Source organism: Pseudopipra pipra, chromosome Z, assembly GCF_036250125.1.
Source record: "Pseudopipra pipra isolate bDixPip1 chromosome Z, bDixPip1.hap1, whole genome shotgun sequence".
In the NCBI taxonomy this organism is placed as follows: Eukaryota; Metazoa; Chordata; class Aves; order Passeriformes; family Pipridae; genus Pseudopipra; species Pseudopipra pipra.
The window spans coordinates 17,200,400-17,226,999 of record NC_087581.1 but is presented as its reverse complement, the minus strand read 5'-3'; the positions used below and the strand labels follow the sequence as shown (position 1 = coordinate 17,226,999).

Sequence of the window (26,600 nt, the reverse complement as noted above, 5' to 3'; positions counted from 1 at the left end):
AGTAGAAGTTGTGCATGAAGCTAATTAGAACAGTCTAATGAGTAGATGAACATTGACTGCAACAAAATGTATGGTTTTGTAAAAGTACTGTCGGAGAGATATTTTTGCCATGCTTTCTTGCTTAGTTCTGGTACTCTGGCAAACAGAATAGAAGGACAGTACAAATACATATTAGTAGTTTTCAAATGAGCACTTCCTTGTATCTTTTCCATATTTTATCAGGAGTGTAGATATTAGAATTCTGCCAGGAACAAGAAGTGTTAGATTTTAGAATGTAACCACACACAACAAATGTCTATTCTACTTTTTTAAAAAAAATAATAAAAAAGAAACTTGATACATTGTTATTCCCTTTCATTGTGAATTATTAATTGTAAATGAGCACAAAAGAATTTGCAATATGAAACTAATTTTAAAACTCTCCTAGGATGAAGTTCCTATTCTGTAAATTTTAACTTTAAATGATCTTTTCCCCGTGGTAGTTACAAAGTCCCGAAGATAGTGGAATATAATCGAAAAGCTTCTCTGTAGCAGTAGGCTCAGCATCGCTATAATTAAACCTTCTTCGCCTTGATTTACAGCCAGTCTTACTCCTTGCAGGAAGGGAGCTTACTCATTGGTGAAGATGGCAGACCAGGGGAAGGTTTCAAGTTGGGAAACAGACGATTTCTGAACCTGATGTGGCAAAGATTGGAAGCACTTTATAGGGAATAAAGGGTGTTGGGTGGAGGAGTTTAGGGAGTAAGAACCCATTTTTAACCCACCTCAAAGTTCTCGGTGAACTGAGGCGTGTGTAACTTTGCTACCTGCCGTCGCTTGGCAGTGAGAGTCCCCATGGAGAGAGTCGTGTCCGGCCACCAGCCACGGCCTCGGGAGGTGAGGGGCGCGCGCCTCGGGAGAGGCGGGATGAGCAGTGGCAGGGAGAACCCCTCCGCGCTCACGTCTGGTTCTGTTCCCACTCTCGAACCGTGCCGGCACCCGGATTGTGTCCTGCCCCGCCTTCTGCACACCCCAGCGCTCCCTGTGCCCCGTCCGCGACCCGATACCAGCTTCGCTCTCCCCCGCGCTGGCTCCAGCCTGGCTTTAAATATTTCGAGCGGGAAGCCAGCCCCTCTCCTGCACCTCTTCCTCCTTCTCCCCCTCCTCTTCCTCCTCCTCCTCCACCCCTCTGCCCATTCTCCCCGCCTCCCCTCCCGAGTGGCCGTCAAGACCCGGCGGCGCGGCGGCCCCAGCCACTCCCACAACCGGGCGAGGGGTGGTGCGGCAGGAGCTGTCCAACTTTTCAGCACAGTTTCCCCGGAGCTTCCCGCAGGGAAGGCGGTGGCCGCCGCCCCTGCCCGCCCAGCGCGGCAGCCGGCAGCATGGAGGCAGAGCACGGCAGCGGCTTGTCCGCGATGCCCAGCGGCAGCGGCAGCGACGGCAGCAGCGACGGCGGCGGGGGCAGAGGGAGTCTCAAAGCCCCCAAGCATCTGTGGCGGCACGACCAGCACTACCCGCCGCAGCTGCGGCAGCACCAGTTCCTCCAGCACCAGCAGCAGCACCCCGGGCAGCCGCCGCCGCCGACCGCATCGCGGGGCCGCTGCCTGGCGGGGGCTCGCGTCAGGCACCGCGGCTACTCCGATACGGAGCGATACCTCTACTGCCAAGCCATGGACCGCGCCTCCTATGCCATGGAGACCGGCCACCGGCCCGGCTTGAAGAAATCGCGGATGTCCTGGCCCTCCTCCTTCCAGGGACTCAGACGGTAGGAGCGGGCTTGGCCCAGCGCTCCGGCCGCGGGTGTGGGGGCGCGGCGGAGGGGCCGCTCTCGGGCCCGCCACGGCTGCTCCGGGCTGCGGGGCGGGGGGCGGCGGCGGCGGCCGCCGAGGTGTGGGTACAGCGGGATCCCCCGTCCGACCGGCCTCGCTCCCTGCGGCGGGAAGGAGAAGGAAGGGGGACCTCGCAGTTGCGGAGGTTCCAAAAGGGAGGTGGGGTCGGGATGGGCAGCCGTGCCGGGAAGCCCGGGCTGGGACGCTGCGGGTACCCCCCGGGCAGGGCTAGCCCGGAGCGGGCGTGACCGGGGCACGGGCGGCGCCGTGTCGTCCCATACACGCCTGTCTGTGCGTGGAAAAGCGGTCGCAAAACACGTGGGTGGGAGCGGGACGGCGTCTGTGCCAGCACGGAGCCGTGAGCGGGCCGGGAGCGCGGTCCTGTTTCCCACTGCCGCCCAGCTTCGCTCCGCTGCCTCCCCGCCCGCCCCTCCTCTCTGGAGCTGCCCGAGCTCCCCGGGAACCCTCAGTGCTGGTACCGATTGGGAAGGACGCCTATTAGTGTGATGTTCGCACAAAGTTAAAATAATGAGAGCTCAGGGAGCTGGGAGACAGTGTGGCAAATCCAGGGTTAGGGTCCTGTTAGTTTGAATGGGTTTAGTTGAGAAAATAGGCTAATGGTTTCTTAGCCAGAGGGAGGAGTCCGTCATCTACTAGTCTATTGTTCCCCGCTAAATGAGCTGTGGATTTATTTTTCAGGGTGTAGCTCACCAATGGCTATTTTGCCCTTGATGGCTATCACAGGCATCTGTTTTAAAATAAAATTCTCTGTCAAAATCAGTAGGATGTCGTATCTGAATGATCAATTTATTATTCAGTCTTCATTTTAGTAGCTGTAGCCAATTCCTTTTAGTGGAAAGCCACACGCTTGCACTTGAATTTTAAGCTATCATTGTGAATAAAGGATTTATGGAGAGAATGGTGGGCAGAGGGGCAACACTTAATACTGAGTTACTCTGTAGATTTTTGATTTCCTAGATATTTAGATTTTTATAGTGTGATATGCTTGATGAATAAATAATAGAATCCTTTCTAAATGAAAATTGCTTTGTGTGTTTCTGTGGTACACACTGCATTCTTTATTATGGAGCCTTGGCCATAAATCTGAACAAGACATACTTGAATATTCACTGGCACTGTTAGATCTATCTCTACCTAATGTTGACTTCATTCCCACTTCAGACATAATTAGGAAATAAAGAGAGATTTGGTAATTGTAAATTAGAACTGTATTTTCAAATCAGTAGTCTTTAAAATATGTCTTTTAATATCTTTGGTTTTCACGCAGCCATTCTGTTGATATACCTTTATATCACTTGTGCGAACTCATGCTTGTCTGAAGTTAATGATGTTAAATTTTTCACCATGTAAGATTTGAAAACAGAAATCATATGCTTCAAAAATGAACAAATGTTCAATTTAAAGCTTTTTTTCAATACATTCTTCTTTCCTTTATATGAAAATCCCTCTAGGTCTCTAGGGCTTTTAAGACTGAATGCATTTCTGTTTTTTAAATGCAAAGGATTTAATTTTTCTAAATTATAATGGTTTGTTTGATTATATACAACATTATTCCATAAGTGATTTAGTTATTGACGAGATGCTAACTCCAGGTGGGAAGGCAGAGTACACATACTGGGTTTTTTGTTAATATTTTAGGGCCACTTTAAATTTTAAATTACAATTCATATGGTGCCTATCTAAGTAAGAAATAAAAATTCAGTATGAACATAGTTTGGTTTTTTAAACTTCCATTCTTTTTATAAGTGCAAAAATATTTTGACAAGACATGCTGCTATGAAATTAAGAGAGGTCAGTGGATTTTATTTTATTTCTATGGTATTGGTAAATATGTCTCAGATGTGCCTCCTTTTTAGAAGTAGTAAAACAAAGCAGAGTAAAATAGTCCAACATAGTTCACCATTCCATGAGTTTCTTAGAATAAAATCTCATGATGAAATGAATCAAATAGCTATAGTGTGGAAACACAAAGCACACTGTAACAAATTGCTTTACAAATATGTCCAAGAAATATTAGGAAAGGCTTGTCTTTCCAGAACTTTAATTTCAACTTTTTAATCAACTGCTGGTTTGTTTGGGATTTTCGCATAAAAAGAGAAGCAAAATATCTTCTTAGTATTCTTGTAAAAGTGATGACTTTGGCAAAAAACCCCAATATTTTTGTGAAAGGCCTCTGTCCTTTTAAGTATTTCAGTTCCCCTTTTCATATTAAGATTTCTTCATATTTCTCTCTTATTTAGCCTCTTTCCAAAAAACCATTTCTGAATGGATTCCCATGGATTTATCATGGTGTAGGTGACAAACTTGTCTTTCAGAAGACCTTAGATTGCTCTGAATATTGTGTACAGAACTGTACAGAACTGGGCAAAATTGTGTATAGAGGTATGGAAAACACAGCCGGTGTTAGGGATAGTATTAAACACTAATGTCTCAAATGCGCAAAAATTGTATCTATGAAATTTTTTCTGCAGAATTTGCTTTGTTTCACTCTAACAATTCTGAAAACATCGATGAAAACTATAATAGAACACTCAAGAAGCCAAATATACAGCTTTTAAGTATTTTCTATTTTAGGTTTGGTAGAGAACTTAAAAATATATGAGTTATATTTTTCAAAAGAAATGAGAAGAAATTACACATGTTAAACTTTAATTTAGAAATAACTAGTACAACTTTATTACTCAAACTGAAGAGACTTAACATTTAAAAGGCAAAATCAATTAACAAAGATTCTAAACGGAGCTAGTTGAAAAACACAATCTGCTTGTAGTCTGTGATATTAAGTATTATATATAACCTTTCTAATGCTTTCTCTTTGTGATCATCAGTAACTTTTTACACAACTTATTTAGTACAGTACTATATTTTCTTCAAGGAATACAGTGTCCTTTCATTATACAGAAGACTGTATCAGAATCATTGACCAATGTATTCTTCTTAAAAGTCAAGATTATTCCTGTATTTTCAAATGAGAAGGTAAGTGCTTTGAATTCATAGACATAAGAACTATACAAAAGCCAGAGGAGTCAAGAAGATAGCTGGCACTATCTGTGATCAGCTTTTTTTGCCAGTTGTTTACTGTGTGGTCTTGTCCAAGTCAGTTAATCTCTCTCTGACAATGTTTTCTAATGTGTAAAATAAAACCAGAAATGGAGTAATTACAGGTTCATGTTAAAGATCATAGAATAAAAGGTACTATGTAATAATTAATAGTAGCAGTGGAATTGGGAAATACAACTCAAATAATTTTCCATTCAATTGTGCAAAACATTCAGTGTAATAAATGAAGCTGTTCTGGTTATCTGCAAAAATTTCGGGCACCTCTGTGTGCTTTGCACATTATTAGCATTATTGCATGGTCTATATACACAGTTTAGTTGTTTAAAAAAATCCTAGCATTTTAAAAGGCCATTAGTCATATGTCAATTAAATCATCCTGCTGTATCGTCTTTCTGTGTTCTATTTTTCACTACTGAAATTTCAGACTGGAAAAATAGAGAACAAACAGCACCAGTCCTAATACCAATAGCTGAGGAATTTCCCAGGATGTTGTATCCTTAAAATAAATCCTAATCTCTTAGAACTTTGACTTCTTTTTATCAGGCTTCCCAGACCATTATTATTTTACAATAGGTCTTCTGTAAATTTTATCTCAAGTGATGTATTGATCTAGGCTTCTTCACAAAACCAACTTTTCATCTATACTTACACGCAAACCACTGCACAACAGTGAAGAAAAATTAGTCTTTTACAATCCAGGAATCCTTGTTCTTGTTCCCTATTGCTGTCTGTTTAAAAACCTACTTTGATAAGTGACTATTAAAATTAGTTGCTGTAAAAAAAAAATCTACTTGCTCTCTTTCCATTTCTTCTATGGGACTATGTCTAACCAGGTAGCATCCATTACTGCATTGGTTACAAATGGAGATTTGTATGATTATTTTTCTTGAAGTGTCAATCTTGCCTTTATACCACTCAGTAATTGTTAATAAACCAAAATAATATTCAAAATTGAATGCAGCATAATGTTTCAATTGTCCAGAGGCTTTTATTCTCTATTAAGAGCAGAAATGAGTTTTGTGTGTTAGTGTCTTGACTTTCTCAAGTCTGAAATATTTGTATGCCACTGTAATCATTTATATAGATAAACCCTCAGGATTTGTTTCTATATATAGAGCCACTGAAAAAATAATGGAATCTTTGCAAATCCTGGCAAATGTCTGTTTTGTTCTCCAATAAAATGCATACATCTTTCCCTCCTAAACCCCATTCCTTCTTCCTGCTTGGTTTGGAAAGCTGTTCTTTGTCCATTATGTCCTAGTTAATTCCACACAAATTAAGGGAAAGGAAGAAGAATGTTTTCCAACTTACAGGCCCATAGATAATGCTCTCAGAATTTAGTAGCAGTGTCTAACTTAGAATTTTTTTGTTTACTTGGCAGTGTATTATTTCTTTGTTTACTACTGAGTAGTACTGGCACCCAAGATGTTAAGATAATTGGCATATGCTCTCTCTCCCTCAAAGATACAAATTAATTTTAAAGTTAGTAAACATTATTCAATTAATGTTCTTTGTGAATTGTCCATAAAGATAAATTAAATAAGAAACATATGTTGTAAAATGTTTTAAATAAGTGACTGTAAGAGTATTCTTTTTGTGTTGTGAAAGACTTACATTTTTTGATAGTTACGGTTGTGTGACCTGAAAAATAGGAGTAACATTATTTTCATACTTCTAAAATTCACATAATCAAATATATTTAATATGAATATTGCTGAGAATGAATGGTTCAAATTTCTTAATTTAGTGAGTATAGATCTGGTAATTTAGCAGGACAGTCTCTTCATAATCAGAGAATAATCAGGATTTAAATACTCTTTCTTTGGCACAGCCATATGAAGTTCTACCTTAAAATTATTAACATAACTGTTTAATGTATTCCTATTTTTAAAAGAGGTTTTAATATAGCAATATTATTTGAGTATTAGTAGAGTTGTCTGTTGAGCACACAGGCTCTTCGTGTCAGCTTAGTGGCTCTCATCTGATGCTCTAAACATGTGGAGACACCAGGTGTGCAGCTGAGGAGTAATTTATATGTAAATTCTGTGTAAAACAGTAAGTTCCTTAAAAATTAATCTTAAATGGAATTAAATAATTTAACTACATGGTACACTTTGCTTAGAGAAGACTTTGGAGCTAGCGGGAAAACCTTTGAGATTATGTTGATGTGTTAAACCTATAAATGTGATAGGAAGCTGGGAACGTATAGGAAAGCAAGGCAATACTCTGACCACTAAATAGTTTGCCTTGGTGGACAAGTTCCAAGATTGAATTTTTTGCTACTGGAAGGTAAGAATTTAATGAAGAAAATGTGTTAGACAAACACCACTCCATGTGATTAGATAGGATGATTTGAATCATCCCAGTAGGTTGGAACTTGCCAACATGAAGAATGTCAATGTTCCTCTGCCAGTTTAGTCAGTATGAGGTATTTGACAGATCTAGAAAAGATGAGTGTTGCTACAAAGTTTATTCTCATGAACAAGAATACAGTTTATTTCTGAGAACAAGAGTTCTTTTTTGGTAATGGAGTGGGTCATCACCATGTCATGATCAAATCTAAAATTCTTCCAATAATCTAGAGAAACTACATTTAGTAATGCTTGTTTGGACTGCATACTTAAAGGTGATAATAGCACTTGTGAACAGGAATGAAAATGTATAGGTAAGATTTTAAATTCTGTTATTATTTATTTGGAAGGCAGTAATCCTGTTACTTGCATCTCTTCCTTGACATTTTAAGGCCTTAATTATGTCTAGCAAGGGTTACAGTAGGGAATCAGTATCTGTCAGTTGTTAGTAGCTAGGACTTGCCCCACCGTTGTTCATTCCCCAGATTCTTTTTGGTTGTTTCTCTCCTGTCTCCTGTGTCTTCCAAATGGCTTAATGTGTCCTGCTTTGAAGATGTCAAACTAACCCTTTAGCTTAAAACTGTGGCTGCTATTATGCATAAGTGCCTGGATACTTCCAGTTATTTTAAGTAGGTCTGTATTACAGTGTTACACTACAGTATTTGCACCATAGTTTCTGGGTATCTTCAAGTACAGTAAAGAAAAATAGCTGCAGACTGATAATAAATAAGACAAGTCCACATGCTCAGTTAACTTAGTACATGCAAATAAATATGAAAGGGCTAAACACAAAATAAAGACATATAGCACTATAAATCATGGAATTGTAGAATGATTTATGTTGGAAGGGGCCTCTGGAGGTCACCTCGTCTGAACTTTGCTCAAAGCAGATCTGTTAAGAGCAGATTGCTCAGGGATGTGTTCCATTCAGCCTTGAACATGAACAGGAACAGAGGTTTTACAGTCTCTCTGGACACACTGTTGCAGGGTTTGACCACTTCATGGTAAAACATTTTTCAAATATCTAATCAGAATTTGCTATGTTCTGACTTGTGTCATTTGCTTCATTTTGTGAAGTACTTCCTTTGTGCACTTCCAAGAGGCGGGTTGTATCTTCTTTGTATCCTCTCCCTGATCAGGGAGGTAGCATAGTTCTCTGGGTGCAAGCTCACAAGTGTGGAGTAGCAATTCCACAGGTCTACTTTAAAGTCTAGTGGTGGAAGTGTTATTTTCCAGTGCTGTTTATTACCTACACAATGTTCCTTATTTAATTTGCGTAGACTATCCCCTCACTCTCTTTCTCCTTGTGAGAGACCTGTAGTCTCTTTCAAATTCTGGGGAGAGAGTTCAGCTGTGAGAATAATCAGAGGGAATAAAAATGAGAAAATAAAACTCTGATTTCCTATCAAATAATTTGTTAAGGATTTTAGTATCTCTCAGAGATGTTCCCACTCTTGCTCGTCCTACCTTGTCCAAGTTGATCTAAGGCCATACGACTTCAGACAGGAAAAACAAGCATGGTGGGAACGGTTTTCTCCAGGGTCAGCCGTCCATCCCTCTAATTCAAGAAATTAAAACACCTCGAAAAAAAACCTCATTCAAAAGTCCCTGGTCCAATACTTGAATCTATGCCTCTGACAGCTGAGCCTAACTTTCTGTTATTTCTACTATTCTAAGGTTTCAGTTTTTACACGATACAATGCCATGAATATAGGAGATTGCAAACTGGATCTTGAAACCCAATTATTTTCTTTCTTTTTGCCATTGCCATTATAACCTCTTCCAAAAGATATTTCCAAATTTGGCTTCCCTGAAAAATAGGTCCATTGCTTCTGGACTGTACAATGCAGAAAAACTGCTCATAAGCTCATCTCAAACAACAAAAGAAGGCTATAGAGGGGAAAAAAAGTGCAAAAATCTACCATCTTTGAGGACTTGAAAATCCTTAGGAAATTCAAAATATATGGAATGAGAGTTTAGCTTAGTTTAGTTATTCCTCCTAGACAAAAGTCTTAGAGCATCATTCCCACAGGAAAGTAAGTGTGTAAAATTAGTGCTTGGTCATATATGAGGGAGGTTAATCAAAATCACCACATTAAAAAATCTGTGAGTAAAGAGATATTTGGATGTGTATTTGAACACACATATATAATGACAACCAAAACACATTCACCCACGGAGAAATCAGTCCAGCTGTTGAATAAAGTTAGGGAGGTTCAATTAATAATATAAGTTTATATTAAATACTGAGAGCAGAGTTTCAGGAGAATATAATGTGCTGCAAAGCTGTGCTCACAGGATCTGCGAGTTCATGAGGAAAAGGTATATTATAGTCTCTCTCTCTCTGTGTATATATGTATACTCTTCTATGATATGTTCTAACAGGGGGATGAAAATTTCCTGGCAGATTCTGAAACTGAGAAATCATTGGATGATCATCACTCAGCTATCACTACAGTTTATCACACTTATGTTTTGACATGTGGTCATGTTCACTTGTTTACAGCAGATGAACATAAAAAGTCATGGGAGTCAGAGCAGATGCTATTCAAATAACCTTTCCTGTTTTGTAAAGGTAATTTTGTATTCATCTTTCTTTTCAATTATTAGCTTTAAACTCATCATTTTAAGTAACACTCTAAATTTCCTCTCATTTTTTTACTTATTTTTTCTCTCCACTTAGGAAATGACATAGCACCAAGTATTTCAAGGGAAGAGTTGGATTCTCAAGAAACAGTGAAGTGACTTTTTGTAGAAGTTAAAAGAGATGCTACTAGTGAGAAAATGTGGCAGTATATGGAAGGAGGGTAAACATTCTCTTTAACACTTCTACTGGCTTTTATAATACCAAATAAAAAATATCACAAATTTAAGACTGTGATGTTTTTTTGCAGATGCAGTTGTAGGTGCTCTCTTTCTCTCTCTCTCAAACACTTGAGATATCATTAAATAAAATATTAGTAATGTCCCATCTAATGATAGGATAATGATGTAAAGGACTGCTGGATGTATATATGTGCTACAGGAACTTATGTTCATTTAATTTCCCTCAGTCCACTTATAAACCTTAGATTATCAGCAAATCCATTTCTCTATGCACCAATGTTCTAAGAATTCTTAGGCATAATCTGTGCTTGGCTGTGAGAATAAAAACAGTGTACAATTAAGATAGGTATTTTGATATGTCTACATAATATAGGGTTTTCAGTATGTGAGGAGAAGAGTGCCTCTGGGACATTACAGAAATCTCACCTAAAGATCTATCTTTTTTTATCAGTTAGCAAGGAATACTGTATAGCATAAAACCTAAATTACTCAGGTATTCACCTGAATTTCTGTTTTCTTTTGGTATGATTTACAAAAACGCAAAAGAAATTGATAGTTTTTACCAATAGCAACACTCTGAGAACACTAAGAAACAAAGAAAATGGAGGAGAGAGATAGAAATTGGTTTGAGGAAACAGAGCCCACCACTAAATTTTCACTAAAATTGTCTCACCATCTTTTGGCCACTGCTCTGGCTTCCATCAGTCTATCTCCGCAGTGATTTGTTGACTTTCCTGAGGAACTAAATAAATTTACAGTCATGCTTATTGACTGTGACTAGCAGTTACAAACAGTAACAGGAAAGGTGTTCAGCTGGAAAATGTAAATTTTTCTAGTATAGCCAACACAGCAGTTTAGGTGTATGGCAGGAGTTTGTTCTGAGCAAAGTAGTTTTCCTCCCAGCTCTACATCTTCAGGAAAATACAAAGAAGCTGGTTTCCCATGTTGGTCTTCTGAAGACTATCAGATTTCCTTGAATTAAGGAGGATTTCATATTAGCAGTTAATTTTTTCTTTGGAAATATTCTGCAATATCTCAAAGTTACTTTATGTTAAAGGCATAGCAGACTTTTTATGTATATGGATTTTAAAACTGGATGGTGATAATGTCTTCTATTTATTGGCTTAGAATCATAAAGCTGGGAGAGATTTTGCAGCTAGAATAGAAATCATAGCAGAATCAGCTACAGCTATGGCAGATCTTTTACTTATTTTTTTTCTTTTTATATCATATTATTAGAGTCTTAATCTGGTTGTTTCTGTCTTCTACACTCTTTCCATTTCTGATCCATACCTTTCATTACATAACATGCCCAAAACTATTCAAAATCTTCAGCTAAGGAAATGCCAGAAGTGGATAGAGCAGAGGCATAGCTTAAGTGTTCTGAAAAGTATGCCTCTGTATATTTATCCTAGTTTGATGATTGATCTTTTTTTCCCAACAGCATGGCAATGGTCTATCATAATTGGCTTCTAATGCACAGTAACCTGAAATGCTTTTCAATAGAACTGCTGCCTAATCTTGTAGTTTCTCCCAGTTGTATGTTGCTGCAAATCCTGTGATGATACACAGACATCAAGCACTTCTTTGAGCTCATGAAGCATGAAAAATGACTATAATTAAACCAGCTTTATTTTTATGATGTAACATGTAGTATTGAGTCTGTAGGAAATCTTGTTAGATTGTTAACATTTTTGATGCAACATGTAGTGTTCTATAAACAGCTAGATGAAAAGCTTGTGACTTGATAGTCCCATTGAAATAACAGGCAAACATTGATACCATAGTGGTAGAAGTGTTAGTGTAGTGTAAAGTGTGGGGTAGTATAAAAATAAAATGCAGGGTTGTTTTTTTATTTTTAGTGAGAAATGCATACAAAAAGAAAACAAAGTAAGGAAGTAACATAAAGTGTCTCTTTTCCTGAGGTGAAATATGCAGCAAATAATTAAATTATTCATTGTGAAATTCTTATGTACATTAAACAATGAAGCAGTAAAGCATAATTTGCATGAATGGAAACAACTGACTAATCCTTACCTGGATCACACTCAGAAGCAAAATTATATCAGCAAACTTTCTACTCTAAAAGTTTTCTGTACCCTTGTCCAGAGTGTACATTAAAGTTTTTTAGATCCATTAACTTTTAATGACCATAAATGTGGTTGAAAAATTAATGAATGGACCCAGAAAAAATAACATTATCAAATACGGCAAATATTTTTTATAATGTTTTAGAAAAGCTTGATGCCCAAAATGCAATTTATAGTATTTGATTCTACCTCTATTTAAAGAACCCCTCTTTTGTTAATTTTATGGCTGCACTTAGTAAGGATAAGGAAACTTGAAGTGTGATTTGAAACACAGGTCAGAGAAAAAAATTGGTTTGAGCAGGCAGTAACAAAACTTAAAGAACAAGGAAATTAAACTGGTACAGAAACCTAGAGAAATGAGAAGACTAAAACACATGCAAATGTTTCTGTCTTCAAACCACATGATATTAAATATTTTTATTGGTGCATAAGTTGAATATTAGCTGAGAAATTCACATAAGTACATGTTGATTACACATCACAGAACTCAAACACTGAAATTCTTGCTTTAGATACATTTAGATACATTTGGTTTAAGCTTATGCATTATTACCATGTAGCAGATAGTGAAAGGGAAATGTTTCTGCTTCTGTGTCTACCTTCTCTTCCAAGAGCTATGTTTAATAAAATTTACCTTTTTAGACTTTTCAACAGGGAGGTGATAAGGCCAAGAGTTCCCAGAGCATTGCTGTCTTTACAAGCTTGTGTATTAGGAAAATGCCTCTTCTGTTAGAACTAAAAAGACTTCTGGCTTAATACGAACCCTAACATTGCAAATTCAACTTTATGACTTGTTTGCACTTCTTATCAAAAGAAAGAATCAAGAGAGTTACGAAATATACAATTCAAATGGTCCTAACATTTTTTAGCTGGATAGTTTTATTCAGTTAAGAAAGAGAACGCTTTTTCAAGATCCTGCTTTGTGACAGCAGGGATTATGGTCATTACCAATGTGATATGATGGACCGAACATATGTTTGAAATGCAGAATATCAAATTCTAGTACTAATTTCCCGCCATTCTTGATACAGTTCAAATGTAGTGAAGTGTGAATTTTTAAGTTTTCCACATTCTTGATTCTCCAGTTGCACCCTAATTCATAGTTCATAAAAAAGATTGTTACAGTCTTTTAGATGGAAAACATTTCCACCACTTTAAATTAAAATAATTACTGAAAATTGATAATGAATCTCAATATGAACTTCCTCAGGTTCCCAAGAGTTGAATGTATTATGAACTTAGTGATTATTTAAAACCATGTGGAATTGCTCGCTTGCCAAAAACAAACTTAAAGTGAATGGCAACCTCTAGGGTAGAGCACCCTTCTGTAGTTGCATATTCAGCAGAAAAAGAAATGAAGATGCCAAGACATCCTGTGCTTTGTGTTGGTTTCCTAAGTGCAAAGAGTTCAGTAGAACAGGTGTAAATTCCTCAGTGTCTGATCCCCACATTTATATCTCCTGGCTGTAAGGAAGGTTATGCCCAGATGTATCCACTCTTACCACACATGTGAAAATGCCATAAGAATATAAAATATATATGTGATAATGTATTCCTCAGCATGAAGAAAGGATGTCTAAACACAGCCTAAGGCACTGTTGCTGTTCGGTTTTCAAAGTGCTTACCATGATATACGTGTAAAAGTGCATCTCTTGAGCAGAACTTAAACAAACACAGCTGATGGATGTTGAATAGTTTCTAAGTGTTGAATTCCACTTTCTTATCTATTATTCTAGGTAATAATGATGATTAACCAATTGTGTATTAAGCATATACCATTTTCCTTGCTTCTAAGACATTGCTTTCTTCTAAGACTTACATAGCTATTTTGTTTATGACACAGATCATATTAATATTAAGGATGTTAGCAGAGAGAAAAGAATATGTTACTTTCAAAATGCTTAATTTCACTTGTGATCATATCATCACATACTTAGCATCTCTTTTTTGTAATTTATATATTAATAAATTTGATTCTCTCTAAGTTTAATTTTATGTAATTTAAGAAAATAATTTCATATTTATAATGCTGTTTTAAATTTAAAAAAATATTTTCTGAAAACTGTAGGTAAAATAACTGCTTTCTCAGTAATTCCTAAAATCCACATTAATAAAATCCAGTGCACTGATTAAGTTATTTTGGTATATTTTAAAGGAACTGGATCAAAACCAGAGAATTTATAGTGTTGTGTTTTTATTATAGAATTTTTTATGTTGGAAAAAGCCCTTAAGATCCTTTAATCCAACTCCTTATAGGACTTGTGCTCCAGACCCTTCTCCAGTTCCATTACCCTTCTCCGGACTCACTCCAGCGCCTCAATGTCTCTCTTGTAGTGAGGGGCCCAGAACTGGACACACTTGGCCTTGTTGTACCTCACACAACTGGTATCAACCCATCAATCCAGCCCATCCCTCTGCAGAGCCTTCCTGCCCTCCAGCAGGTCAACACTCCTGCCCAGTTTGGTGTCACCTGCAAGCTGACTGCAAGCAGACTTGACCCTCTTGTCCAAATCATCAATAAAGACATTAAACGGGACTGGCCGTGATACTGAGCCCCTGGGAACACCACTGGTGACCAGCTGCCAGATAGATGTAATTCCATTCACCACCACTCTCTGGGCCAGGCCATCCAGACAGTTTTTAACCCAGTGAACAGTGCACCTCTCCAAGCGATAAACAACTGGTTTCTCTAGGAAAATGGTGTGGCAAATGGTGTTAAAGGCTTTACTAAAGGCAAGGCTGATGACATCCACAGCCTCTCCCTCACTCACTAAGTAGGTCACCTTGTCATAAAAGGAGATCAGGTTGGTCAAACATGACCTGCCTTTCCTAAACTCATGCTGGCTCATCCCAGTCCTCTTGGTAGTCCTGGGCATGCCATATGATGGCACTCAAGATGATCTGGTCCGTGACCTTTCCTGCACCAAGATCGGTCTGCCAGGCCTGCAGTTCTCTGGAACCTCCTTCTGACCCGTCCTTTAGAGGGACATCACATTTGCCAATCTCCAGTCAACTGGGACCTACCTGGTTGACCAGGATGGCTGGTAAATGATGTAAAGTGGCTTGCTGAGCACCTTTGCCAGCTCCCTTGGTACCCCTGGGTGGATTCCATCTGGACCCATAGACATGTGGGTATTTAAGTGGTCTAGTCGATGGCTGAACATTCCTTCTTGGATTATGGGGGCTTCATTCTGCTCCCCATCCTTGTCTTCCAGCTCAGAGGGCTGGAAGAACCCAAGAACAATTGGTGTTACTAGTAAACACTGAGGCAAAGAAGGCATTAACTGCCTCAGACTTTTTCTTATCCTTTGTCATGTTTTCCCCTGCATCCTCTAAAGGATGATGATTCTCCTTGGCCTTCCTCTTGTTGCTGATGCATTTATAGAAACAATTTTTTTTTTGTCTTTTACACCGGTAGCCAGATTAAGTGCTAGCTAGGATTTGGCTCTTCTAATTTTTCCCTGCATTACCTCACAATATCATTGTAGTCCTTTAGAGTTGCCTGCCCCTTCTTCCAAAGGTGATAAGCTCTATTTTTTGCTCCCAGAGTTCCAGCCAAAGGAATCAGGATAGACTATGTTTGATAAAATATACTTATCCTACATAAATAAAGATTTAATTATATTAATATAATCTTATTATATAACTTATTTGCTATATAGAACAACTAGTATAATAAACACATTGCTGGTGAAAACCATTTAATTTGGGGTTTTGATTTATAAATATGTTACATAGATGGATGTTAAAATATGTAAAAATATAATTTATATCTTTCACATTATTAGATTTTAAAACTAGCACAAACTTTTCTCCATTTTCTTAGGAAAAATTCCTGATTTCTGAAATGCATGGCACCTTGTGGATATTGAATAAATTTCATTTTATGTGAGTAGAATGTAGCTGGTTATTCAAAGTAATTTAAATCATTCTTTTATAAAGACACAATATTAAATTTTAAAAGCCAGCAAATGTGTATTACTTTCAAAACTGACTCAGTAACATTTATGTCCTTTCTGTATGTCATTTCTGTTATCATGCTATCATTGCCTTGGTTTTGGTGGCATTGAAGCCTCAAACAGAATGATGAGTCATTCCAAAGATCAAATTATCCTGTAATAAGCCAAAGATCACAGAATTTAGCTATATGTAAGAAGATTGCAGATGCAAGGGAAAGTACTTATGGGCAACTTAGCCTAGATCAGAATTCCAAGGCATCCCAAAAAGGTTTCCTTCCATAGATGAAGTTTCTTGTCACTTCAAACTGTGGAGACAAGCATCTCAGCTAGAGTGTCGTGGAATATTGGATCAGCACAGGAGATCAGTGTTTTAGTATTTACGTAAAACAGTGTAGTTCTAAAATTCCAATAACTGTTGATACTGAAAAAGCATCACCTTCTGATTATGTTCATTCTCAGAAGGGAAACATTTTTCCAAGTCATTCCATAAGCACTGTATATCTTTTAAATTACATGAACTTCAATTTCTGCTTCCATTGATTTTGTAACTGCTTCTGAGTTATATTAATTTCTGTGTGATCTGTCAGCACTTCCCTCTCTTCGTACAAACAGAAGGGTATCTGAGTGGGAAGAATGTGGTAGAGTCAGATAAAATCACCTTTTTTTTTTTTTTCATGTCTTAGAAGGAACCTAATGGATCTTTGGGAAAATATTAAAATTTAACACCAGAGAAATTTGTGTGTTCTCCAAGTGGTGCAGATGCTAATTTTGGGTGGCTTTTGTTTCAAAATACTATAACATTTTTGTTGTCTCTCTTTTTTTCATGAGGGGATGTCAGTCCTTACTTTTGATATTGAAGGATTATTTTATTACCTGTCATCTGAATAGGTTTAATGTATGGCAGAATGTATGGTTTGCAATTAAATCTACAGTACTCGATCCCCTGTTGAACTGTTTGACTGGTCAGGCTTAATAACTTTAAGTCATGTTCATGTAGAATACTGTCAATATTTTTGCAGATATCACAGGAAAGCAGTCACTCCAGTGTAGAGTAAGGGGTTAGTTTTGAAATTGCTCTATGGTGGATTTTTCCCTAGCTGAAAGAAAAAAACATTTTCAACTTATTTGAAAATTTGACGTATGTTAATTGAGAGTTGGTATCCTGAGCTGATTTCTAAGTGGGAGTCATCATAGAGGAAATAAGAAGTAGATAAGGAGGGAATAAGTAATGACCAATCTTGAAAATGAAAGGAGCAGCTTCTATTTGATGCTATAGAAAGGGGAAAAAGACGGCAGGGGAATGCACCAAAGGAGACAGAGATCTTGAAGAAATTGATTAGGTAATTTTCTTTGCAGCAGCGTTCTACACAAATAAAGTAGATATAATTTAATAAGGCTCTGTACGTTAATGCTATCTTTGCAGATGAATAGGAAAAGTTGCATCCAAAATGGGTTTTTCTTTTCAGTGCGCACCTATTACCTCGCATAGAACACCCTGAACAGGTGTTCCGTGTTACAGGATGCATTCATACCCTTAAGCAGCTACACTAACTTTTGTTTAGTTCACAGAATCATAGAATGTCCTGAATTAGAAGGGACCCAAAAGGATCATTAAGTCCAGCTCCTGGCCCTGCACAGGACAGCCCCAAGAATCACACCATTTGCTTGAGAACATTATCCAAACACTTGTTGAATTCTGGCAGGCTTGGTACTGTGACCACTTCCCAGAGGAGCCTATTCCAGTGCCCAACCACCCTGTGGGTGAAGAATCTTTTTTTAATATCCAACCTAAACCTCCCCTCACAAAACTTCAGGCCATTCCCTTGGGTCCTGTCACTGATCACCACAGAGACGAGATCAGTGCCTGCCCCTCCACTTCCCTTTGTGAGAAAGCTGTAGAGTGCTCTGTCACCTTAGTCTCCTTCGGGCTGAAGCATCTTTGCACCATCTTATCTCAACCATGTATAGAGGAGTTGTGCACGATATGAATTTATTTTGGGAACTCTGTAGGCTCAAAGTCATATGTATGTTACTCTAGTAGTATGTATGTTATCCATTTGTATGAGAAATATGAACAAAAGTCCTCCCGGCATGTCTGGATTGTGCCTATTAGTAACAGGAAAACACATCTCCAGATATTTTCATAGCATGCGCCGTACTCCAGTGAAACCCCATGTTTCTTTTGTGAGGATGGTCTGTTCTTTCATCAACATGTGGGTGATGATTGTGCTCAACTGTTTGAGAATGAGACTCCTACATTGGCGTGTGTGCCTAAATGAACGCTCCCACAACTCCTTAGATGGAATTGGTAAAGCGATTTTATTGTAGGGGCTGCCCCAGACAGGGCACAACTGAACAGGCTGGGAGGAAGAATAGAAAAGCCTTGAACACAAAATGGCTCCAGCCTTATATCCCCAAGACAGGGAAGGTGCCAGAACAAGGGGAGGAGTGAAGGCGGAGCATGCAAATCATAACCATATAAGGAAAAACCATAAATATGCATAATAGTGCGGCAAAATTAAACCAATCAGAAAACAAGAATCAAATACACAGGGAAAAAGGTATAACATATACAAAACCATACAATGACAATAAACCAAATACAGAATTTATAATTTTCAATCCCTCAACACACTGGTATGTTTTTATCATATTGTGGCATGTTCTGGTTTTATTTCTTCAAAACCATCACTTTCAGGCCTTCTTTGCTAACATTAATGTCCTGATAATCAGAGGAATTGCACAAACTAGATTTATCACAGGGATGCCTTGAGAAGTATTAGGTATTTGTGCAACTGTTATAAACCATTTTTTATCTGTGCTTTCTTTTATTTTCTTTGCAGTCAGTGATGTTCTCTGCTTTCAGTGATATAACAAATATATTTCCCCACACTTGACTGGGGAAAGAACTGCAAGTAACTCATTTACAGTGAAGTGGAGTTGCAAACCTAGACTTTTCTAGCACACTCCGCAGAGGTTATAGCATGCAAAGTACTTCAATTATTCATAAAGCCCTCACCAAACTCCCATTTTGAAGATTCAAAAAATTACTTGCACTTGGATTGTCAGCTAAAATGGAAGAATGCACAAAATATGACTTTAGTTTTGCATAGAAATTTAAAGTTTCTTTTAGAATTAAGACAGAATAATTTCTCAGTGAGATGATAACCGAGGAAAGATTGCAACTGAAGAATAAGATACTCCAAATTTTCTACCAGGTTGGGGATGAAAACAAGTTACTATTTTGGGAAAGTGACGATATAAACCCTACATATAAGTTTAATTCTCAGCAATTAGTTAATACAGTTTTATGCAATGGCTAAATAATAGACATTATTGTTTTGTATACCAAAAGGTATAGTACTGTTCATACAGGCTTTGTTCAGCAAATAAAAACTGCTTCACCTTTGCATTCATTCAAATGATAAAAAGGGTGTCAGAAATTTGGGTTGTTTGGCAATTATCTATCTTTAAGAACATTTTCAATATAGTGAGTCTTGTAATATATAATATTCAGGTAGATAGGCTTGACAGGAAGTTTTTTTCATATATCTTATTCATCTTGTCTTATTATATTTCTGGGAATATACAATATTCCTATGTGTATATATGTGTTATCTGAACACTCATGTGCATGTATGATTCTGGTGATTTTTTGAAAGTAGATAAAAAGACCAGCAAGAGAGAGGTTGTAAAAGTAAGTTAAATGTCTATACAAACAGCTATTCTATGTTGGTATTAAGACTAATTGCACTGCTTTCATTGTCTGTGTCTCTGTGAAGCAGGGACATTCTACTGTCTCTATGTATAAACTTTAATGAAAAATATAGATTCAGTAATACTCAATAGATAAAATACAAAACATCTTGAGACTAAGAAATGTATATTAAGTATGACATTGACACCTCAATTAAAATGGAGATTAAATATACAGGTGAGAAAAAATAGTTGGAAGAAACTGAAATAAAGTAAATCAGTAGCCATTTTTTAGACAACTAGGTTTAACAGACATACAAGTTCTACACTTTCACTAGATGGGAAATCTAGCAAAAACAATTTTTTCTTTAGGGATCAATTTTAAATTACATATATGTAATTTAGTCTTGCAGTCGCTGTATAAATAATAAGTTTGATAAATACAGCTGTAAAAGTAATTTCTTGTAAATTGCAGAAATATTGGGATTTTCTCTGTTCTCTGCTTTGATTATTTGGCATACAAAGTGGTGAGCAAGAAAGAGAGAAATATTACTTTCTAAACCTGCACTCTGAATTCCTACAAGTAATGAGAAAAATGGGACATGCATCATTTTTTTGTTCCAAAATTCACCTTACAGACCATGAAAGAGATCTACTCAGAGAATGGTTATGAATCACAGGTACTGTCAAGCTACCTATTATTCAATTATATATGGCTCTGCATGTAAGAAAGGCAACTGCAAGTCCCAGTCCCATTCGATGATGATGTTGATAATTTCTAAAGAAACATTTCCTCAGTGTTTTTTCCCCAGTTTCACTAGAAACACAGAATTCCTTTAAAAGAGCATGTGAATGGCCAGTTTGCCAAATATGAATGTGTTTTGTTTTCTCCATTATACCTTGTTTTTTGATAGCAAGTTCTGATCACTGTTCACTTCCTTGCTTAATGTGGAATTGACAAACCTGACCCCCCCCAACCTGTAGCTGGGTAATCTGAAATCACCTTAGTTAAAGGATAAAATTTCTGAGATGATGAACTGTTCTAAGAGAGAGTTGCCATTTTCCAAAATCTAATGATTTTGGAAATCGTATGATATCCGAATGTGTATCATGTGTACTCCTTTTTTTAGTGACAGGACATATTATGCAGAACTAGTTATAGTGTGTTTGCACTGAAATCCACTACTTATGCTGTGTTACTGGTAGTGTTGCCAAATGACAGTGTAATGCATACTGGGAGGTGTTCTATGCAGGGAGAGGGTATGCTGTCTGAAGACTAGTAAGGAAGTACCTTACTTAGAAGAACACCTTTCATTGCTTTGCTTTTTGAAAAATCAATTTACCTACCACATTTTAAAACAAAACAAGTTCTGCAAATCTCCTATGAAGAACTTTCTAGGTTTCTAAGTACAAAGGAAGACAGTTATGGCAGAGGTTACTTTTGTAACAAGGTGGTTTATCCTAAGTACTGTTTTACCACCTTCAAATTGAAAGGCTAATGAAAGCTCTCTGACTTATACCTCGATCTAGACATCCATAGTAGGGTAAAACATAACACTGTAAAATACTGAACTGTGAAATGAGCTTTCCCCTCCCACCAGGCCTTTTATAGTTTTCAACAAATGTTACTTTGCCTGGTACAACAAGTTCCAACAGGTAGGTAATAGGAAATTTGTAAAATTTAATATTAAATGTCTGTGGAAGAGTGATGATACAATGTATTTGTAATTGTAAAAGTCTATAGAACACAGGATTCTAATATTTTTTACTATAAACTCATATGTGCACCTCTGTAGAAGGCAACCTGTTGTATGAATGATATTTCCTTAAGCACTCAAGATCATGTGTTTCCCTAGAGAATATTGTTCATTATGACATTTCATTTTTTATTGACAGTAATTATTCTTCCAGCTCACTGAAAAACAAGTTTGGAATACTTTACATGGAAATGATTACTTGCAGATACTGCCAAATTTTAGATATGTTTTCACATTACTAAAAAGTTTATGAGCTTCAGCTGCCAGGAATAAAGATAGAGAAATATCCTCTTATGTTAGCTTTGTATATTCCACTTTCTGTTGCTTATTGCCTTTTTACAATATAGTGATCATTTTGCCACAGCAGTAGCTTCCAGTCTGTGAACACTGTCATATGTGGGCAATAGGAACGCCTGCCTTCGGTATTAACATTTTAGTAGTTTAAAGATTGATGATCCATGTTTATATAGGCAAGGTATCTCATCCTTATATTAAAGCTCATTTTGTAATAGAAACCTTTTTTGAAGTTGTGTGTTTCTGTATGCAAATACAGAAACTCAAAAATACTATTTTTGCATTCACATATTTTCTTAATTTAAACTTCACCATCAGACAGCTGGTGAAAATTATGGCCATAGTAGTGTGAGGCAGATGGCAGATTTTTAAAGAGAAATCTTGTCTGCTTTAGGCACCCAATTGAATTGTTTCTTTTCACATCTATTCAGCTTTGCAGGACTCCCTTGACAACAATTGGAACATTGGGCATAGTAATATTTTGCATATGCAGGCTGAATACCTCTTATGCCAAATATTCTAAAAATATTTCTTACAGTTATTATTATATAGTCATAAAAACTATACTTGTGTAATTGTGTGCATAAACATCAGTTTCCTCAAGGAAACTGCTATTCAATGTCATATACAAAAAAAAGAAAATGCATGAAAGAATAGCAGGAACTTTTTTAAAAAAGGTGTTTTATCATGAAAAAAAAGAAATATCCCTATTCCCTATCTAAAATGGATCAAATACTAATCATTGACATAAATATAAATTGTAGTCAAATAATAGAAGCAGATCCAAACTCAGTATCATTCTATAGAAAACTGAGCAGTGAGACAGCATCTTTGTCTTCTCCTGCCAATAAACTGTTCTTATAATTTTCTGCCTTGAGTATCTGTGTTTAAAGATATTTTAAGTAACAAGCCTCATTTTGCAGGTCATTCCAAGAAGTAATGTCAGACTGTGAAGTGCTTTGTGTGATTTCCTTTCAGGCCAGCAAAAAGCATTAGGTTAAACAATTCTCCTGAAAAGGCAATAGTAGAGAACAGAGAATATACTTTTAAATTGGGTCAGGAAGTGTAACAGCAATGACAGCAAAATACTACTACTTTAGAAAGTAATAGTTGCCCCCAGTGTAAATATAATAGCAAACTATTATATTTAATACAACTTTTGATCCATTCCTGAAGTTACAACTAGAGAAAACACGTGGTAAAGCCAGTTCTCAATAGAAGAGAACGCAGTCCAACACTTTCCTAGAATATTTGCACCATAAATAATTTTATACTCCTCTACCCAGGGATTTGATAGTAATTAAGTATTTCTTCAAGAAGCACCTGAGATTTTAAGATTTATGTTCTTAATCAACACTTCTTAATACAACTGCTGTGCTGTACTGTACTATTTTTACAGTGCAGGAATGTTTCTGTTGGAATAAGTATCTCAGTTCAAGATAACTATTCAAACTAAACTAAACCTGACTTGCAAAAATCAGATCTGTGATCTCACCTCCGAACTGTCTGCAACATCTGCCACAGATATCCATGTTGGTTCAGAGTATACGCAAATTTAGCAACCAGTGTACCACTATTAAAATTGTGTTTCCTAAGAAATAGAGATAAATACAAATAAATTCTAATGTGAGCCAATGGTACAAGTATGTCTGTAATCCTGACCACTTACCTTATTAACACCACAGACTACTCTGCTCTAGGCTTGAAAAATGAGTTTAATAGACAGTGGAACTAAGAGAACCTACTTAGCTACAGATTGGTATCTTGTGTTTGATTGACTTTGGTGTCTGAAGCAGTATGTTCCCAAAATGAATGTTTTAAATGAAGTTAGGACATCTATAAATATTCTAATCTGTGTGTGTTCTTTGGATGCAAAGTTCACACTAGCTTGCTTAGTGAAACTGCAAATGTAATTTTTCTCCTGTACACAGCTGCCTTGCCAGAATTTATAATCAATAAATAGTGTTGCTTTGACTTTCTTTGCCTTTACAGTTTCTTCCTTTAATTGGTCAATTACCTACAAAGGCTTTATGAAGAAAAACACACTGTTTCTGTAGGACATTAACATAATCAGACTCAACATAATGAGGTATCTTTGGTGGCACAATATTTAATCTTTTAACCTAAGACCCATTTTTTTTTTCTAGTTGAAGATCTCTTTCTGATAATGCTAATTGAAAAAGTTTTCTTTAAAGGATATATTTAAACTTTTATTGATGAAACCATTCTTCATATTCAAATTGTAATTTATGGAAAATATTCCAAAAAAATCTCTAACCCCCCAAGTTTCCAGAATTGTCAAATTTATCCTACATCCATGTTAGAAAATTTTTTCTTTTAAATTTAAGTTTTCAGAGAGGGATACCTGTTTAACTACACCCAAGGACTCGCTTGAACTTCTGTTTTCATTTCAAGGCATGTTTAACAAATCTACCTTCCAGCTGCCTCCTTTAGTCCAGATGATATAGAATAAAATGATTTCTGTATTTAATTCACCTGTAAATTAATTGGGATTCTGTGCAGGTTTTGGTGAGAATAATTTCAACTGACTCATCTTTCTCACTTAATTTAGCATGCAAATGATAGAGCTGATTCAAAGGAAAAGCTAAAAATATATGGCTTGAGGAGCATGGAGACCAAGTTTCAAGAGGTGATCAGCTTAATCTGCAGTGGAGTAACATTCAGAGCATCTGAGTTTTGTGTAATTTTTTTCTGTACTTTGTACCAGTACTTTTTTCTAGGGAAAAATTTTGTCGAGACCTAATTATACCAGGTTCCCACACTGTAGCAAATTAGAAATTTGCTTCCAAATTAATTAAATTGCTGGGATTTTTGTTGTTTGGTTTTTTGTTTGTTTGTGGTTTTTGTTTGTGGTTTTTGTTTGGTGGTTTTTTGTTTGTTTTTTTTAAATATATTTCTGTAAAAAATGTTTATTATGTAAGACATGACTAATAAATACCAATATAAAAAATTAATTGATTTCGTAAGATCTTGTTGTTGTTTCAGGTTCTGATATGGTGTGAATAAATCTCTTCCAAGCCTCCTTTACACTCCCTAACCACCTTGTTCACACATGCATATATATTTGCTTATGAAGCTTTGTTTGTAAAATTAATTTTATAGTTTATATAGTTTTAACTGTGTGGGTAACTGTTTAGTCTCTAGTGATGTGCCTAGATCACAAGTACCTGTGTAATTTATTTGGTTTTGTTTTTGAAAACTAACCACTGAGTCTGGTTTGGAAATGTGGCATTGTAACTATGATACTGTATTCTGGTATGAGGATTGAAGAGAAAATCATGTGCCAACTTTGTAGGTTGAACAGTTATAACTTTTAGCAGTGTCTCAGAAAGAGGTTGCATGTTATAAGATCAGAAAGAACAAACAGATATCCAAGAATAGTTTTTGATTGCATTGTAAAGCAAAATAGGTTTTTATATGCACAAAATCTGTCTTTAACGTTTTAATTGTGACATTTCACAAGTGCTAGTACTAACTAGCATGTTATAACTAGCATGTTATATTTAATCATTTCCTAAGAGAAGAAGTTGCTTAATGCTATATTGAAGCACTTTTTTTGGTATATTGTTAAGGTATATCACCACTGTTTGTCGTAAACTGTTTATGATGGTTTATTGGAGCTCTCAGATCACTTTTCTAAATTAACTTGAACATTGTTAAATAATCTTAGTAATAATCTTCCCCCTCCATCCCAAAAACTCCTGTGAGATTCCATTATTATAAAATATATGCTATTATAATTTGATGACAAAGAAACTCAACTAACTTAGCAAAAATTGATAAATGGTATTATTAGGGTAATAATATGCAAATCAAAAGAAGATACATGTTTTGGTGGTTTTTTTTTAATGACAAGGTTAAAGTTTGGAAATTTAAACACCCAATAGAGAAACTAGTGTTTTCACATTTTAGTATTTAAATCACACCTCGGGCAGTACATTTTTTTAAATGGTAACAGTTTGCAGGCATCTGTAGGCTTAAATTCTTGCATTTATTCTCATAGGATTAGGTTAAATAGATGGTGAATGAAACAGGTCAGGTAGTAGAAAGTTGCAAACTACTTATTATGATAGAGAAATAAAAAGATTGTTACATCAGTATGTGTAGTTAAAGGGAGGGAAGTAAAAATGGGAAATAGCAATTTTTTTATTAGCAATTTTTTTTATTTTTTTTTTTTTTTTTTGTGGAATGGTGATTACATTTTCAGTGAGAAGAACTGGTAAGAAGGATTTCTATGAATCCTTGACAGGATTCAACGGTCAGCTGATTTGATCATTACAGTGCCACTGAACTTATTTAAAGAATATGGGGTTATGGTTCTATTTACTCTTAATTTTCTTGAAGTAGCTAATTAAGAACATGACTCAAAGCTGAATGAATCAATTAAAAAACTTCCTATGATTTTGCTAAGCTTTGACAGTTGTCTGTAAAGCAGTCAACATAACTTGGAGGCAGTATTTAAGACTTTTTATGTTGCATTTGATTGCTTAAAAAACAAATGGATGTAATACCTTGTCATGCTCACCTTCAGAAAAAAAAAATAGAGTTGAGAGGGAATTTAAATCTGTTGCAAGACATATTCCAAAATATATCCCAAAACTGTGTTTGGTGTTGTGCCCTTTTGATTTTTTAAAGTTTGCTTTTGGAAGTAGAAATAAAAATCAACCATCAGAACAGTTCTACTCCATGTTAACATATTCCATTGTCTTCTTACTCA

The 26,600-nt window shown here is 36.5% G+C and overlaps 1 protein-coding gene across 2 annotated transcripts in view; it reads left to right on the top strand.

Annotated features, from left to right (window-relative positions):
• The window catches only part of PDE4D (phosphodiesterase 4D), a 603,821-nt gene that overhangs the window by 213,446 nt on the left and 363,775 nt on the right, over positions 1 to 26,600 (top strand). The window contains exon 1 of one of the 2 annotated variants that reach the window (XM_064642014.1): positions 1,246 to 1,744. The exons of the other annotated variant lie outside the window; for it this stretch is intronic. Within the exon in view, the coding sequence (XP_064498084.1) occupies positions 1,362 to 1,744 (383 nt within the window). The 5' untranslated portion in view covers positions 1,246 to 1,361. Of the gene's footprint in view, positions 1 to 1,245; positions 1,745 to 26,600 lie in introns of those variants that run through there. 2 annotated transcript variants of the gene reach the window in all.